Source organism: Rhipicephalus microplus, chromosome 2, assembly GCF_043290135.1.
Source record: "Rhipicephalus microplus isolate Deutch F79 chromosome 2, USDA_Rmic, whole genome shotgun sequence".
Taxonomy (NCBI): domain Eukaryota; kingdom Metazoa; phylum Arthropoda; class Arachnida; order Ixodida; family Ixodidae; genus Rhipicephalus; species Rhipicephalus microplus.
Window position 1 is genome coordinate 138,180,171 of NC_134701.1, and position 18,253 is coordinate 138,198,423.

The 18,253-nt window shown below is 43.1% G+C and overlaps 1 protein-coding gene across 1 annotated transcript in view; it reads left to right on the forward strand.

The window, feature by feature from the left end:
* Window positions 1-18,253, forward strand: part of LOC119169733 (MAM and LDL-receptor class A domain-containing protein 1-like) — a 228,200-nt gene that overhangs the window by 139,362 nt on the left and 70,585 nt on the right. The window contains exons 40-45 of the mRNA XM_075885553.1: window positions 4,165-4,320; window positions 5,928-6,013; window positions 11,336-11,503; window positions 12,772-12,868; window positions 14,635-14,781; window positions 17,274-17,447. Of these exons, the coding sequence (XP_075741668.1) occupies window positions 4,165-4,320; window positions 5,928-6,013; window positions 11,336-11,503; window positions 12,772-12,868; window positions 14,635-14,781; window positions 17,274-17,447 (828 nt within the window). The remainder of the gene's footprint in view (window positions 1-4,164; window positions 4,321-5,927; window positions 6,014-11,335; window positions 11,504-12,771; window positions 12,869-14,634; window positions 14,782-17,273; window positions 17,448-18,253) is intronic.

Sequence of the window (18,253 nt, forward strand, 5' to 3'; positions counted from 1 at the left end):
ATGATGCCACATATGGCGCGTGTCATCGTTCGATATAGTGCGGCGACGTACACTAGGGGGAGCGTTGCAATAAAATCGAGTGGGCAAAATGTACGGAGGATTCATGGTTTACCAGGTTTACCTCCGGAGCTTCGCCCACTCATCATCATTCACTTCGTGGATATGGCGGCATTTTTTTGTTAGAAAACTGCCAGGATTAGTCATAGAAAATGTCTTTTCTTGCTCTTCAGGTTGAGTAGTATGGTGTGATATTAATCATTCTGACACTGAATGGTGCATTATATGTGTTTATGGTCCAACTATTGGCCAGGAAAGATCGGGGTTTTTTTACAATTTACGACAACATATGTGTACTGGTAGGAAACTCTTATTGGTGGGTGACTTCAACTGTGTCTTGAATGAAAGCGATAGATCAAGCAGGCGCAACGTTAAAGACAGAAGAATTGATGTCCTAGCACAAGTGATTATTGAACACGAATTAGTAGATGTACCGGAGTGTTTGCATAGCTCCCGAGATGTGAAGTATGCCCACTTTCAAGGCACAAGTAATGCCCGACTGGATCGACTTTATCTTACTGCAGATGCGATAGCCCAGTGTAGCAGTTGTAATGTTGTCCCTGTTTCCTTTTCTGATCACTGTCTTGTAAAATGCAATATCGTGTCAAAAAAAGAAAGGAACGCCTTTTCTTGGGAAAACTGGAAAATAAACTCCAACCTCTTAAGTGATGAGTCGTTAAGCGCATCAGTTATTGAAGAAATAAGTAATATTAACATAGACTGTATAGACAAAATAGGAGAAGAATGGGAGCTATTCAAGTAACGAATCGAAATAAAAGCCATAGAGAGATCTAGCGTTTAATCTTTTGAATCTAAGAAGAGTGAGAAAGAGCTTAGACGAATACTTGAGAGGCTAACAGCTCTTGAATGTGAAAAACCTGGAGTATATGGTGACGATTTGCGGAGTATCAAACAGAGGATAAAGGTATATGAGGAGGAACGCTATCGAGGAGTGCTAGTGCGAGTCAGAGCAACATCAATGACTGTGGATGATCGCCCGACGAACCGAGCGCTCGGATTAGAGAAGAGTCGTGCCAGACTAAATCATATAGATGTCATTGAAGTCAACGGTATCGAAGTTTCAGACAATGAGAGCATAGGACGAGCGTTCAGCAAACACTACGAAGGACTCTTCGCTGCCACGCCCATTGATTCAGAGGCATTTAAGCAGGATTTCTTTAGCAGAATGCCGAAGTTGTCAGATGACACCAAATCAGCTTAAGAGCAATCTATAACGCCAACGGAAGTAGAAAGGGCTATAGATAAAATGATTCCTGGTAAATCTCCGGGACTGAACGGGCTTTGTGCTTCGTTTTATAAGGAGTTTAAAAATGAATTATCCCAAGTACTTGCAGATGTCTTCAATCAAGCTTATAAACTTAATGGCCTGCCTAGGTCCTTTAGTGAAGCACGTACAGTTTTGATATCTAAGACAGAACACTCGGAGAAGTTAAAATTAGTTTCTTCGTATAAACCAATATCATTAACTAATTGTGATTACAAAATTTTAATGAAAGTACTAGCACGGCGACTTCAAGGGGTAATCAAAGAATTGGTAGGGCCTCACCAAACATGCGGGATTATGGGACGCTCTATTGTGACCAATATACGCAAGATGCGCTGCGTGCTCGAGTGTAGCGATGCCAATCAAGTAGGGGTAGTCATTCTACAGATTGATCTCGAGAAAGCTTTTGATTTTGTTTCCCACAACCTTCTGCTTGCCATTCTTGACCATGTCAATGTTGGTTTTGTAATCAGAGATGGAGTATCTATGGCATACCGGAACTGCACGAACCGAGTGGTAATCAATAAGACGCTAGGAGATACAATCAACATAAAGCGTACTGTCCTTCAGGGCTGTCCGCTGAGTCCCCTACATCTAAGTTTATATATAGAATCGTTGTGCTTAGCAATAACTCAAAACAGTTGCATTCGTGGGTTTAGATTACAAGAATCCGAAGTTAAAATTTTGGCATATGGCAACGATGTGGCTGTTTGTTGTATCAATCAAGATAGTGTTACCACTACCATCAGTGTGGTTAAAAGGTTCGGCAATGCAACTGGAAGTCTAGTAAACTGGGGAAAGTGTCTGGGTTTGTGGCATGGAGAGTGGTCGTCAAAACCAGACTATTTTGCCAATGTTAAAAGGGTGGCCACACCTGTCAAGTACCTTGGGGTGCCACTGGAATTTTATAAAGATAATGCGAACTACCAGCAAGAACAAGCGAAAGAAATCCGGACGAAAGCTAATGGATGCAACGGTAATCATCTGTCAGTGTTTTCTAGGGCGACTGTCTGTAATCTTCTCTTTGCCTTAAAACTTTGGTATGTGATGCAAGATTGCATTGTTCAAGGGCAAACATACAGAAGTTCCATCGCATCTTCGCAGTGTTCGTGTGGGCTTTGAACTGGGAGAGATGCAGCCGAACTAATCTGTTTCGAAAAGTGAAACATGGAGGGCTTGGTTTAACACATCTTTTCATACGCCAAGTCGTAAATAGGTTCTTTTTTTTCGCTACACAGGGGACCCTTTCTTACGTACAGTGTGCCAAATGGGACTGATGCGGGCTTTACCTGGATATGTGGTTAGCACGAATGACATGACCGCTGCTGTGCGCGGGTATCTTAAAGAGGTTATTCTAAGTGTACGGTTTTTGTCTGTTAGATTTTCCAATGAATATTTGTTTTCAGTGACTCGAAAGAAGTTGTACAAAGATATATGCGATGTTGTTTTGCCTGAACCCCTGTACCGTGCCATGTACGCTAGAGGTGAAGGGAAAGATGTGCTTAAACGAGTGAAGCAAATGGAAGTGGCTCCTGCCGCGAAGTGTTTCTTTTTCAAGTTGCATACAGGTACATTATCAGTCAGGACATTTGAAGCAGACCGTGGTTTTTACTTATCTTTGGGGACAAATTGCCTTATCTGTAAAAAACCGGAAACTATTGACCATGTTTTCTTACATTGTTGGAAGGGAGTATATTTTTGGGATGCACTTCAAAGGACGTTACAGAAAGAATTACCTTTAAATTCATATGGTTTAAGATTTTTGCCAATAGTGGACGAAGAGGGAATGTCTTTTGATTTGATTATGCTATGTGAACTTCACTGTTTATGGCGGGCCCGTATGGCGGGTTTCTATCGCGATCAGGATGCACGGCCTGCACGAATGTATTTCCGTGAATGTATGGCCAAGTTTGTTCAACTGCAGAAAACTCAGGAGATTTTACCTGAGTGGTTGTCGAGGGTGGAGCCCTTGGCAGCACTTAGGGAATTTGAATTTATGTCGGACTGTTATTGCTTATTTTTGTTCTGCCTGTGGTTTGATGTACGCGCCTATAAACAGGCAATAAAGCAAAAAAAGGTGCTCTATACTTGTTGGCCCTGTGTACTCTTCGTGTTCACGACATACCACGAAAGATCACCATACCTTGCGTAGTAATGAGACGTTAATTAACCATTATCAACAATAAGGGGAATATGGTGACCAAATGAACACCGTAGTGGTGGTTACTACTTTTTTTTAAAAGATCTAAAGTTGTTACCTTTGGTTAGTAACGGCTAGGGTAGTAACTGTTACCAAAGCTGTTTGTAACGGCAAAAGTAGTAACTGTTACCACCCTCGCCGTTACTAACTGCACTTACTACCAGGGGTTGGAACATATGTGACAAAGCATTACTACCCCAAAGTTAGCAAGAGCTACTTCTTTTTTTTTTCAAAGAGTGTATACGAAGAAAGTGCTTAACAGCGCAAACGACAGGAGCGGTCAGCGCTCTGTTCTCGTCTGTTCTATCCCTTCCTGTCGTTTGCGATGTTAAGCACTTTCTTTGTCTAAGATATATATAGTTTTTTTTATCTTCACGCTTGATGAAAGCCGAATACGCATGCACGGAGTTTTTATGGCGTGCTAAGTACAAGTTGGTGTCACTACCGCTTGAAAACTACTTTGTCACCGGCTATAATAAATGTAACTAAGGACAAAACAGTAGTCTCTAGCAAAATGCTATTCTAAAACAACTTGTGCTGTCATTACTTGTCGTACTGGAGAAAGAGGCATGCCCGTTGAACCGAGGTAGCGTATCCGCATTTCTTGTATATGTTATTGCAGATGACTATCGACTCCGCTGCAACTTCGACACTTCGTTCTGTGATTGGACGCCAGACGCTCCTTTGAATAAAACACACAAGACTTGGGTTTTGAGAAAAGGAACGGGGGCACTGGCAGTGTCGCCGACGCGAGATCACACGACAGGCACCCGTGACGGTAAGCTTTAACCACGTACACACTACACCTCCACCTGTAACACCACGATTTTGTTTGCTGAACGCCGGGATGGATGGGAAGCGTTAAATGTGCACATGACGAGCTATGTCACTCATATTAACAAGCTTAACGTCGTGGAATGTACGTGTTCCTAAGAAATGCTTGAAAAGTAATTATCTTGCGGAATAGTTGAGAGTTAAAAAATCTGATCAATTCGCCCAGACACTGGCAAAAGTGCGGCACTAAATCGCCTTGGCGACACACGAAATAGTCCCGATGATGCACTCATCTACTTCCTTCCAAGACGGTGGCACCGGCCAAAGAGTTCTTGAAGTCAATGTATAGTGCGTTACTATTATAATATACTAGTGTGCATGCAGTTGCCTTTTTGCAGCAGCAAAATACCTCAGCATTCTAAATTTGTATATTTTCTAGTTTTTTTTGGTTGGCTTACAACTAATGACTATGTATATATAGACCTGTATGATAGTGTAGCATTGCTTTTTGAAATGTTACATATTGTTAATACATCTTCACGCCTCACTATTTTCTGTGTTTCTCTAAGCCAGCTTACGCAGCTGTAACCCTATTTTCTTCTCGTGCTGAGTTTTTGCGCACGGTTTTTGATGACACTCTGCTGCGATTCCTTTACTTCAGTAAGCTGTTTTTCATTATGTATATGCGTATTGTTATTTGTCAGTGTTTTTATGCCAAAGTGTTTCAGCATGTCGTTTAATGCAATGGAAATAGATATATTTGCATGAAATAAATATATTCGTTTCTCGCGATAGTGTCATGCTAGTTTTCGCATGATTTTGTGCAATTAACAGCGGCTTGAAGAGACAATTACCAGATGTGCGTCCTAACGTGCCATTCCTGAGTCTTAAATTTTCCTCCGCAACGTGTATGACCAGCCTTACACACCATGCCACACATTCTATAGCTGGGATAAATTTAGTAAAGCACCAACTCAAGACGATGCTTTAGCATATTTTTAACGCAATGTACACTGCTTTTGGCTGCCTTGTTTTTGGTAGTTGAACCAAAATCTATCCAATGAACTGTTTCAGTGCTTGATGACAACCTCTTAAACGCGAAAACTACTCCAATTGGGGCTCAAATTCTAAATACAAGCATTACTTCTAGAAAAACCGAAAAACCATCCATTAGATAGTTTAATGCAGGTTCACTCAAATTTAAAACATCGTTGTTCCTGTATCTCAGTAGACTCGAGGCAATGGCTCCTCATTCAATCCCCATAAGAACAATGAATTCCTTTAAAATTTTGGGAATTCAATCTATACTGTGCGATTGCCGTTGTTGTCGTGCTCAGTCAGTCTAATTACCTCAAAAGAAAAAAAAAACATTTTGTCTAGTGCTTCACTTATATATCAAACTCCACTTTTTGATCATGGTTCCAAGTTCTTGTATATTGACTCTATTATATCGTTTTGCCTTGTCACTCGTGTACCAAGAGGGATGTCATTGAAGTTTGTGTGCATAAATTTTACTAAGAATCGCATTAAACATTTTAAGTATGTCCTTTTCATCATTGCTGACTGCTACTATACCAAATCAATTTGTGACTTTGTAACGTTACTCCCCAGGCAAATTTCTTTTTCTGCCATCTGACATGAAGAAAACAACAGCTGGCATCACGGGACCGACACTGGACGCTACCAAACAATGTTGGGTAAGGTCACTTAATCCCGAAGATTTCGGATCGTTATGTAGGACATGTGAATGGAGAATATACATCCAGGACTGGTTGTAAATTATGCGGCTGTTTTGATAAATGTGTAAAAACATGTTTTAAGCCGTCACGAATAAGATCACTCCAGAAAAAAGATCAACCGTTAAGAGGATAAGTGAAATACAGAACCGATCTCGAAGGACAATAGGCGATAAATGTTCTTATCTATATGTATATACCATTATATGGCGCCTTAAAGTGGCCTTAAAAAGAGTGCTAGTGTCATTATCTGGGCACTCTAAACGAGACATCCCGAGAGCTGCGAGTGTTCATATGAAAACAAGCGGTCATACAGAAGAGTTCCTTCTTGCATTGTCTACAAGACATCCGAGCAAGCCTACAACTTAAAAAAAAAGTACATGCTTTTTGGCAGTCACGCATTCGTGTAGGCAAGTCTATAGGCGAGCCTCTCTATTCACTTTGTAGTCGTTTCTTCCAGGCAGGGACCCTCTACAGCTTTTTGCCCCAATCCCACTACTGCCTTGCGGTGCGGTGAAACCAAAGTTCAAAAGAGACAAATAGGTCTGGTTGTGGCACACTCTCACCACGGTGTGCAGGACAGCAATGGAATGCTTTAACACAACGTAGGTAATGGGCGAAACGACATTTTCACCATTGCGAACAGGCAAATCACACATGAGCTGCACGTAAGTCGTGGCTTGCAGCGGAAGATGCAGGACCTCGGTGGCAAAAAGGTGGCTTTTAGCATCACGCGCAATGGCGGTGTCAAAAGGCAGTTCCAGCTGAAGGAGGCCTGTCGAGCAGTCGATAAGAGCGGAGTGCGAAGAGAGAAAAGCGAGACCGATAATCACGTCATGTGGGCACTGCTCAAGCACGGTGAACAATACGATGGTCTGACGGCCAGCAATACACACGCGAGAGGTGAACATGCCGAGAACAGTAGATGTATTTCCATCGGCAAGTATTACTGCACACATTAGAGGAGGCGTGATCACTTTGCGCAGTTAAATACAGAGAGCGGCGCTCATGACTGAAATTTGTATGCCAGTGTCTATAAGGGCTGTAACGGTAACGTCATCCTCCAAAGGCTCCAAACATTTCTTCGTGTGGGAATTGTCAACAGAATATTGGCAGACCGGGTCGGTAATGCAGTGTCACCTCTGGGAGCTGCATGGTCTAGTTTCCCGAGGTGGAGGGCCCAGGTCATGCAGGAGACCTGCATCGAGGAATCATCGGCAAGAAAGATCGGTGGCCTTTGGTTGATGGTGTCCAGCTGAACCTTCGGCCCTAAACCTTCGACCCTGATCCCCAGCCTGCTGCTTAGCAGGCTGGGGATCAGCAGGCTGCTGCGTAGCAGCAGCAGGCTGGGGATTGTATGGAGTAGGAAACCGGTGAGAAATGCCTTCAAAATGACGCCATGTCCCAGTGTTCCAGGATGAATTGGATGTCCAACGATTGCGACAGTAGCGCGCAATGTGTCCGGCACGAGAACAGTGCAAGCAGATCGGTCGATCATCCGACTTCTTCCATTCACCAGGGTTCCAGTAGCGGGGAGGGTAACGTGAAGTGTACACCTAGATCTGGTTAACCAAAGCCGAACTCTCGGTCACAGCGCAAACAGGTGCGATGCCGCGATTTGCAGTTTTTGGTGAACGATAGCTTGGATGAGGGAGACGATGGATGCGTTATTTTGAGGGCCATCGGAAGTGACGGCTGCAGGAGCCATTGCTTCAAATTCGCGGCGGATGATTCGGGTGACATTGTCGGATGATGTAGCTTGCGTGAACTAGGAGCTGTCTTCGCAGGTTGAAGTGGCTGCAGTATTAGGCAGACGTACAAACTGGCGGGTTATGCGACGGTTCCTGGCGTGCTCGAAGCGCTGACATTCCTTCACAATCGCGTCGACAGTGGCGCAATCTTTAACGATCAACAGATTGAAGGCGTCATCGGCAATTCCCTTTAGTATGTGAGCGATTTTATCAGTTTCGCTCATGTTCTCGTCCACCTTTCGACAGAGGCTCAGTACGTCCTCTATTTAAGACACATAGGATTCCGTAGATTTTTGAACGTAGAATTCCAGGTCTTTCCTTCCGGCCTGCTTGCACCCGAATGGCCTGATGAACAACTGGACAAGCTTCAGTCTGCAAATATTCGAGCTGGTCAACTCCGACTCATGCGCCTCATACCAGACGAGTGCCGTATCCCTCAAGTAAAACACAATTTTGGGCAGCATCAACGTGGGGTCCCACCTATATATCCGCTAACGCGCTCGTAATGCGACTCAATCCTCTATATTCACCTGGTCCTTGCCGGTGCCCGAGAAGGTTCCGGGTTTCGTGGAGGCAGGAGAATCAGAGGAGACAGATGTTGCTGCTGCTGCTGCGGCTGCTGTGGTTTTTGTGGGTTGGCCTGTTGAGCCATTGCAAGAAAATGAAGGTGGTGACCGCTCCAAAGATCTGTGTTGGTTTGCCGGGAGAACCAGGTAGGCGTACCCAGCACATCCACCAATAATCTTACAAGGAAACGTATATTTATTGATATTTACGATATTCACACGCGAAGACAATGGCTGGAACACTGGCAGGCTAGGACCAGTCTCTATTCACTTCGTAGTTGTTGTTGTTCTCCTATCGTTAGTGGCGCATACCCACTGTGGGGGATTGGTCAAGAATCGAGTGGCTTTAAGATTTATTGTCCAGATTTAGAATGATGGAGGTATAACAGAAAGATTACCGATAGCCTAGGCAAGTGTGGTGCTTAATGTAATGCATACAAATATTTACATAAGCGAATTTATTCTTAGAATAGAGCAATAATCTGATTTTATACGTATATAATTATGTGGACATGTTAGGATAATGAAACTGGTTAATTATTCAACCTATTAGTTTCATCAATATAGTCCCGGACGGCCGCGCTTACTGTTCCATTAGAGAAATCCATTTCGTAATCGTTTCTTCCAGGCAGGGAACCTCTACCCCTTTTTGCCCTAAACCCACTACTGTCTTGTAGCACTATGATGCAAATATGATAATGTCTTCAATTTTTCGGATTACTCATACCAGATTTATGTTGGATGAGATTAATTGACGGACAAAATCGCGCTGAATAAAATTAAACTTTACAATCTGTCTAAGACAGTAAAGTAATAAACTATAGTTATGACATTTTGATGTTGCACGATTAGTATTCTACGTGAAGTGTAGAATACTTTTATAGCGTTAGCTGGTGGGTTCAGAATTAAAGAGTAAGCATGAACTCCATAAATATACCAAGGAAAAAAACTTGTTAATGCTCACCACTCGAACCGATCTGTTTCGCGTTCTCTCACAATAATATTATCCACTGCGTTAGCTGAGTCGTAAATAACGTATAAACAAACAATACCTTGAACTTGAGCTGGAAAGCTTATTGGCCTCCCATAGTATACAGCGTACTCACAGAACATTTCTTCTTGAACATTGCCGAGAAAGCTGAATAGCCTCGAGACATTTGCTGCGAAGTAGTGTTGATTTCACAGCTAAAGATGGTATGAGATCGCAACAACGGCCGTTTTTGGCGCCGTAATTGTCAGCCGCTGCTGCCACCACTATCACCGCTTTTTGCGCGCAATGAAAAAAAAAAAAACTAAAAGAAAAAAATATGCAGGAAGAAAAGGGGGTTCAGAACAAGGCCATCTCCAAAGCGGCCCAGTATTCTACCATTGAACCATGCCGGCACTCGAAACTCCTTCGGAAGTAGACCCAATACAAGCGTTGTGTCGAAAAGCAACCACGTTAGCCTATGTGGCATAGAGCGATGGCAAGGCAAACTAACAACCAAATGTCTCGCGATGCAGTTTGTATCCCCAGGCTTCGCACAATACGAATTGCGGAACGAGTACGTCGTTGAACCCTTTACAAAAGGCTGGGCCACGGTGCTTTATCGTCAGCAGCTACCGCATCAACAACGCGCAAGTAATAGCTTGAAAACTGGTTGCGGATAACTTGCTGCAGCACAGAATAATAAATGAAAGCGTATTGAGTGCTTTCTGACGAGCCAAAAGTTAAGATTTATGGCGTAATGGTTAGGTGTATAAGTAGCCCCAAAGAAGTTAACAACTGGTTCTAGAACTGCCACACTTCCAGCATTCAATGTGAGTGTGGTATGCTTTCCGCGCAGGTAGCCTACATAATAATGTCACCATTAGGAGCACAGATGACCGATTGATTTATTGATTTGTGGGGTTTATCATCCCAAAGCCACCATATGGTTTTCAAAGACGCTGTCGTGAAGGGCTCCGAAAATTTCGATCACCGGGGGTTCTTTTACGTGCGCCCAAATCGGAGCACACAGGCCTACAGCATTTCTGCCTCCACCGAAAATGCAGCTGCCGCAGCCGCGATTTGATCCCGCAACCTGCCGGTCAGCAGCTGAGTACTTCAGCCACTTGACCACTGCAGCGGGGCAACGAAGACGATCGAAATTATGGTGTAAAGGTGATGAATTATTACTTCAAGGTGACATCACAGACACTGGCAGCGGCGTGTGGCGCAAAAAAATATACCACCTCAGCAAAAATGGTATAAATAGAAAGCGGTGTTTAAGACGAAATGTGTAGCTCAGGGATTTGGAAGGGCAGTCAAGTATTCTACCGCAATTCCACGTGATTGCTTGTTGTCCCTTAGAAGAATGAGCCCATCTAAAATCATAATGCTGGACAAGATAGAATGAACTGGAGTTTGCCGGGTTGGTGTAGCGGTTATGGCGCGAGGTTGCAGACGCAAAGGTTACAGGTTCAATCACGGTGGCTGTGGCTGCATTTCGATGGAAACAAAATGCTTGAGGTGCCTGTATTGTGCGATGTCGCTGCAGGTTGAAATAAACACCAGGTGGTCGAATTTGCCGAGCCTTTCGCTATGACATGCCCCCACAATTATATTGAGGAGTTGGTGCGTAAAACCCCATATATTAGTATTAGGATATACTGGAGATAATAAGGGAACGTCTACGTCCTGAAATGGACGCAGAGAAGCTTTCAATGATGATATAATTGACCCAGTAGAAAGTACAACGGCGTGTTACATTGCTTGGTCTGTCGTGCTTAATGAACTCGAGGAGCACCCTGACGTCGTACGAACTATAGCAGTATATACTTAGTAAGCTGATCTGACTGGTTATTTGGTTCTTCGTTGATATTTGTTAGTTTCAGCTGCACTCAGGATATGAAGTATGAAGAAGACGCTGTTTTACGTTTTTTTATCGGTGGTCTCTCTTTTACTATCGCAAGGCGATTAATTTTTTTACCTACTCTCATTGCAGATAAGGTTCTTTTACTTGTTGCGCGGTGGGAGTAGGCCGCAGTTGACATTGAATGTGCGGTACACTAAGGACGGGCTGTGGAAACCTGTTTGGTCGGCAAGTGGACAGTCGCACATGTCGCACTTTATGGCGGCTAGCGTGCGCCTCCATGAGACCGTTCCGTATCAGGTAAGAACACGGCAATTTGAAATGGCTACTTTGTCAGTAGCTGGAAAGAACATTTACCGCTTAGCGTTCGCGGAACTGAAAACCAGTGAATACTGGTCTGTTTACAGAGTAAACACTGATTTACCTTCATTTGGCGCTCATTTTAGAATGCTACAGACACAATTTTCCGGTATCTATTAAAGGAGCCCCGCAACACAAATTAGGCGGATCGTTTTAATCGCTGCTTCTGCAACTGTCTAACACAAAAATGTCGTTGCGCAGGTGGGAACGCTAGAAACGTGGCTGCTATGATTTATTTTGCTGCTATAATTTTACAACAGTGTTCTAGAAGTAGAGCGGAACGCAGCGCCTATTATTGTGATCGCGGGAGACGGGCAGCGCGTGCAGAGTGACGACATAAACCATGTGTTTTGATTGTTTCGATGCGACAAGTCGCGCGTACTATTATTGTGGTCCCAGACAGACCACACTGTAGAAATTATCAAAACACTCTTTCTTCAACAGATATCAAGGTATTTCACATTTCATTTTAGTAAAAGAAATCATTAAAAAATTCAAAATTACGCTGGGAGAGCTGTGCGACGGCCACCAATATGCGCGCCCTGAACGTCTGTAAGAGGCGCAGTGACTAGAAGTGGTTTTTGACGTCAGTGTAAGAGAAAAATGCTAAATGGAACATTTTTTTTTGTCATTCGCTTGGGCTTTGAAGTTTTAGAAGTAATAACTTCTGTTACCATGAACCAATTTCGACTGTTCTCGCTACGTTATTTTAATTGTATGGAGGAACAGACACACTCCAGCATTGCAGATTGATTGTCGCAGGGCTACTTTAGGCTTCCTTTCAAAATTCAAACTTACCCATTCGTCACGTCCCAAATCGCGAAGGTTGCCAAATCGCGTCCCAAATCGCGAAGAAACAGCGATGCAGAAGGAATAAAAAAAAACGTTTCCGAAACAAAATACTCCTATCGCACAATGACGAAAAATTGCGATGAAAACATTATGATTGTCTTGTTCATAGTGACGTTCATGAAATAAAGCTGTTTTACTAACTTATTATCTAGAAATATTTAATTGTAAATGCCGTGTCCTACTTGAATCATTTAGGAAGTGTATACTGGAGGGCAACCAATTATATGGTGCTTTATGATGTTTCTCTATGGCATAAGGAAGTTTTTATACTAAGCCACTGATGTTCTCAAAAACATCAACAAGTTCAACTAAATCAAAGTGTCCTCTATGTCTCCCTTATTCTGCTTTGCGGATAGGTTGCCTTCACCGGAGAACATCAAGTGCCGGGATTCCATAGCTACATCGCCATCGATGATGTGACGTTTTCGGAAAGCTGCAAAGCATACGATAAAGGTGAGTTAGTTTTTTTTTCAACCAGTGCATGCTTTCATATATGATATAACTTAACCCGTGGCAAATTGACTGCTCTAAGAAAACTAGACGTAAAAATAGTAAAAGGGCTCAGGTTTCTTTACCTACTCCCATATCATGTTTGTTTGCTGAGCTTAGAGGCCCAGCGTAGGGCTATTATGTGAGTAGGTTTCTACAGAAGTGGCCATAACGTACTCAAGTGACCATATTATGCTTAGGATCACGACTTAAGAACAATCATTTTGAAAAGCAGGTAATGACTACGAAAACTACCTGAAGATAAAAGAAAAAGGTAGCGCAAACACTGCAATGACTCACACAAACACCGTCAAGGCAGTAATCTTTAACGTAGGCCTCCACGAGTGCCGCCAGACTATCAGGCGATTATGTCACTGTAATGCCGACACCATTGTACCAGCCGACACTATATGCACAAACAAGTTCTTGTGCTTACTTTCTGTTGCGCGGCAGTGTCTCCTTTAAGTTGCCCAAAACCATTATCTCGGATTTAAACACACACGTGCGTCTGATTGTCCAGTAGCGACATCATACCTGGACATGCGCATATCAGTTTTGTTGTGATTTCTATTTTCGGTCACAGTGCGCATCTTCACTGTTGCGAGTCACCGTTTACGATGCCTTTTTTTTAAAAAACGATAGTCTTTCTTGGGGACCTTCGACGAAAAAATTCTGGTCTGTCTGTCTGTTCATTTGTCAGTTTGCCTGCCCTAACGATACCTCAAACGGCATTAAACGGCCAACCCCATCCACAGCGTCCACCAATATTGCTTAATGTTTAGCGTTCATAGTTGTGTGATTGTCAATTAAAAAGGAAATATTGCGCATATCTGAGGTGCCACAACAACGCTCCGATGTTTTGTATGTCTGCCTTTATACTATGAAAGACACACACAAGTAACTCTAAGGAATGTAGCGTTAGATCGCGCCTCGCTGACAGTGCAACGCGATGCTCAAAAAGGTGTTTCCAACGCTTTGCTACGATGTCACGGTGGTGGCACCTGCCCGTTGCTTTGCATTCTACACCTTATCACCTCCGAGACTGGCGCCCATCTTTCTCCACGGTCTGCACACATTCGTTTTTGAAGATAACTTCCGTTATCTAACGTGCCTCGATGCGCTCATTCGCTTCCGCTACACGCTCCAGGCACTCTAACGCAGCATCTGCAGAATACCATTCACCGATTTTCTTGCGCAGAACATCAAATAAACGTTTTGTTCACTCTCTCCAGACGCAAGACTATCGTCTTTCGACGACATTTGCGGTGTAACATGCAGATTTGGAAGCAATTTTTTTATTACGTTTTGGTGCCTTATCTACCGATATGATGAAGTACTGCCAACTCACTCGCCTTTATTGGCTTCTCAGCAGTAACATTCCGAGAGGAAGCAGGTGAAGAATCGACGGCGAAGGCATTTAAAAAAGGCTGCACGTGGATATAAGAGAAAGAGAAAAGTTGGCATCTCTTAGGCGTATACCTCTTACCAGGGATGCTATGAAATGGTGACAGAATACGCTTGTTCACGCAGTAATGCAAGAGTAAATTATAAATGACGAATAGGCAAGCTTGTGTAATAGATTGGGTGACAATACATTAGATAGATAGATAGATAGATAGATAGATAGATAGATAGATAGATAGATAGATAGATAGATAGATAGATAGATAGATAGATAACAACTGTATATTGCTCTACAGTTGCTTACTTTGTTTTCCTATTCACCACAGAGCTTCCGGCAGTACCAGCAACACCGCCTCCATCTGCCTGTGGAGATCAAGAATTTCAATGTGGCGCTACCACGCAGTGTATTCCAGTGGTTGCAGTGTGCGACTTCAAGAGCGATTGTTCCAATGGAGCCGATGAAGAGCGATGTGGTATGTGCTGCCGCATAATTTATCATCCATGAGATTCGTTAGAAATTTGTTAAAGGAATTGAGCAATAGTGTCTGTGAGATGAGCCTGCTCATTTTCCACGATTCTCGCAAAAGTGTACGCAGTTTTCGTTAAAATTTTCACACAGACGAATTGTGTGAGAAAAGACAGGGCTGCATACTTTACATTAAATAATATTTTCTTATGTCGCCATTGACGCCGCCACCGTTAATAGGAATGAAATTTTACACTTCACTGAATAAATGACTGGTCTTAATTCTTATGGCGTGTCTGTTAGCTCTATCTTTATTGAATGATAATTTTCAGCTCGTAACTACCAATTTTTCAGATAAGGTTAAGTGCAGGCACATTTCAATGAAGCCGAAATGCTGCTTGCACCTGTACTACGGTTCAGGAAGACGTTAACAAACCCCACCACATAATGGAAAACTCCAATCGGAAATTCCCTCCACTACAGAACTACTCATTTATGTAATGTATTTCTGTGCCGTTAAACCCCCGAAATTCTATGTTAATAAAGCAAATACATTCGGATAAAAACTAAAACAATAGTCTTGTGGTTTGTTAACTGATATATACATTAGATGTAGCTAGATTGTTAAATTTTCTGCTTTATTTTTGAATGTCTGAAATACTTCGTGTACTCAGATTTATATGCAATTTAACCAACCGCACATCGCCAAAAGTTTTGACCGAAAATTTGACCTGAAACTGCAGTGGATGTATCTACATTATCAATTCTGTATATTTTTTTTCTTTCTGAGACAGGGACCAAATTACATGAGGAGCTTTCATTAGACATCAGTGAAATTTGGAGTTTTTATACTGATTATTGCTATACCTCTTTATTTGCGTCCCCGTAAAATAGTTAGAGAGCGAAAAAGCAATGAATTATTCAGGATTGAATGAAAAGACTTAGAGAAGCCAGGAAAAAATACAGAATTACTTATTATAGCTGATTGAGTTCATATACATTAACACTTACAGTTCGGGAAACTTTCGCTCCAACAAGTTAGTGCAATGTGCTGCGTGTGTTTTGATGTGCCATCGGCGATTTATCTACAATTGAGCAAGACTTCCCTGTCACGCACAAGGAGCCGGGCTATGGTTGTTTGCGTTATGCTCGAGTGCTTGCTGAAAATAGTGCACAAGGGCACTAAAAAGTCACAGCTTTGCCGCAAAGACGTGGCAATGAACGCGATAGCAAAGAATCGGAAGGTCACGCGCAGAATGGCAAGCAGATAGAAACGTGTACTATGTTTCTCACGCACAAAGAACGCATGAAACGTACTCACCGATACAGAATAACGCGAATAAACGTCTCAGCTGTTACTTTGCTCCCTGAAAAGCGCGCCGTTTTCGCAAACGGTGGCTCTGCGACGATTGCGGTGACCTCTGTGCGCCCGGTAACTACAATAGAATTGTTCGAACGAAACTTAAAGGCTAGCCAAGACGTCCGATTCTCCCCATTGTAAGATAACGGCGCGCGATCGAACGTACACTCTCTTATTCTCTACGTGGTCCAAAGTACGCGTAAGAGATGAGAGCCGCCGCGTGCTCACGGCACCATCTTGTTGATAATGCTGAAAACACTATAGATTCCCCCCGATATGCCCGCCCACAGCGGTAAGTGGTAGATATGAATAGCTTGCCGTTTGAACGTTGAAGGAGGTACCTCTCGGTGGCTCAGTGGTTAACGCCTTGCATTCTCGACGCGGAGGTCCCACATTCGATTCCGCGCGGCGGAGTCTTTCTTCTGGTATTTTTTTCTAATGTTTCCATATATATACATACGTATACATATACGGATTATGACATCGACGCCAACGTCCTCGTCGACGTCAACGCCGGCCGCGCAATCCTGCCGAGAGTTTCCATATAATTGCTATCGCAACAAAACCGCACCTCATTAGAAATTATGACTAACTCTTTCCTGGCGTTCACCTAATTTTACGCATGTTTAATGCGAGTGTTGCACAAGCACCACGTTCGAGAAGATAGACTGCATCTCGTAGTCCGTCGCCAGCTTTCCATTTTGTTGATGCTCGCGCATTGTAAGTGAGAAATACCCAAAATGGCCTCGAAATGAACCAGCTATGATTCATCGTTGATCTTGAAGCTTTTTAATGTGTTGCAATTACTGAAAGGCAGTGGTTGCGACAGCGAAGTCGCAATACCAACTGATAAATAGGTAGAAAATATCCAACACTATGCCCATAATAGCAGCACGCATAGCGTGAAGCTTTCTGAGCCCTTGTAAATGAACACTGGGAGGCCGTGCTGGGTATTCTCAAGCTGACCGTTTATGTATTTGTGCATTATTCCTCTTTTCCCCACGCCCAGAGTAGGTTATCCAACTGAGCCAAAGCTTGGTTAACCTCCTCGCCTTTCCTCTTCATTCCTCTCTCACTCTCTGTGGTCTTTGTCTGTGCTAGTATAATATGTTACTTTTTTTTTCAATGCATCACCGCAGGGGCCTGTGAGTTTTCCAAGGACCTATGTGGCATGCAAAACCGATATACGAGCGCGCGCTTTGGATGGAACTGGACGACTGTCGCAGATAGCAAAGGCCAGAAATTTTTCCCTCGTCTTGGTTCCGATTACAAGAAATATGGCACATTTGTCGCGTACTCTTTACTAAACAGTGGTAAGCAGTCCTCTTGTTGTACTCACAATTACACTTTTTGCCTATGTATGCCTAATCATACCTTAATGCTGAGAGTTCATCCTCATGTGTGAATGTTGTGTTTCGTTCGGTAAAGCAGTTAACTAGCATTTCTGTGCCGATACGTGACAAGTTGTCTATTAGAAGGGCCTCATATGCCGCATTGCAAACTGACCGAGGCATGCGAAGTTCTGTAATAAAGTATGTTTTGGTATGCCTAAAGGGGCATGTAATTCTTTCAAGAATCAGCGCTTAGGGCGGCGAATATTCAAGTGCTTTGGGTGTAAATGAGTATTCATACATATTCTTGCGTGAAAATACATTTCCACGTAACATTTTTGCTGCAAATGTGGGTTACTTTTTTGACGACGGAGCCCTACACTGGACGCTTGCTTAAGTCTGCTACCATGGCTCCGGGCGAAAGCGCGGCTTCGCCACCTACCTCGGCAACTAAAACGACAGCATCCCGGTGCGAAACCTTAACGACACACCCCTTACTGGAGTAAAAAACGCGAATGTGGACAACTTATGTATGAGCGCATAAACAAGTAATATGGCTGGGACCTAACTGTTACTCTTGCGAATGTCATATCTCGACAAGACTCCTTAAGTTTTCTTTGAGGTGCATGAGCACGGAGCCACAGGCTGATAAATCTTTAAACAAAAGCTCCACGACCTTTTTGGCAACCTATTTGGTCAACTGGTTAATGCTGGGAAACAATTACCCACACTCACACAGACATTACCCGAGCACTACTTGACCTATATTCAAGAAGTGTTAGCCTTGT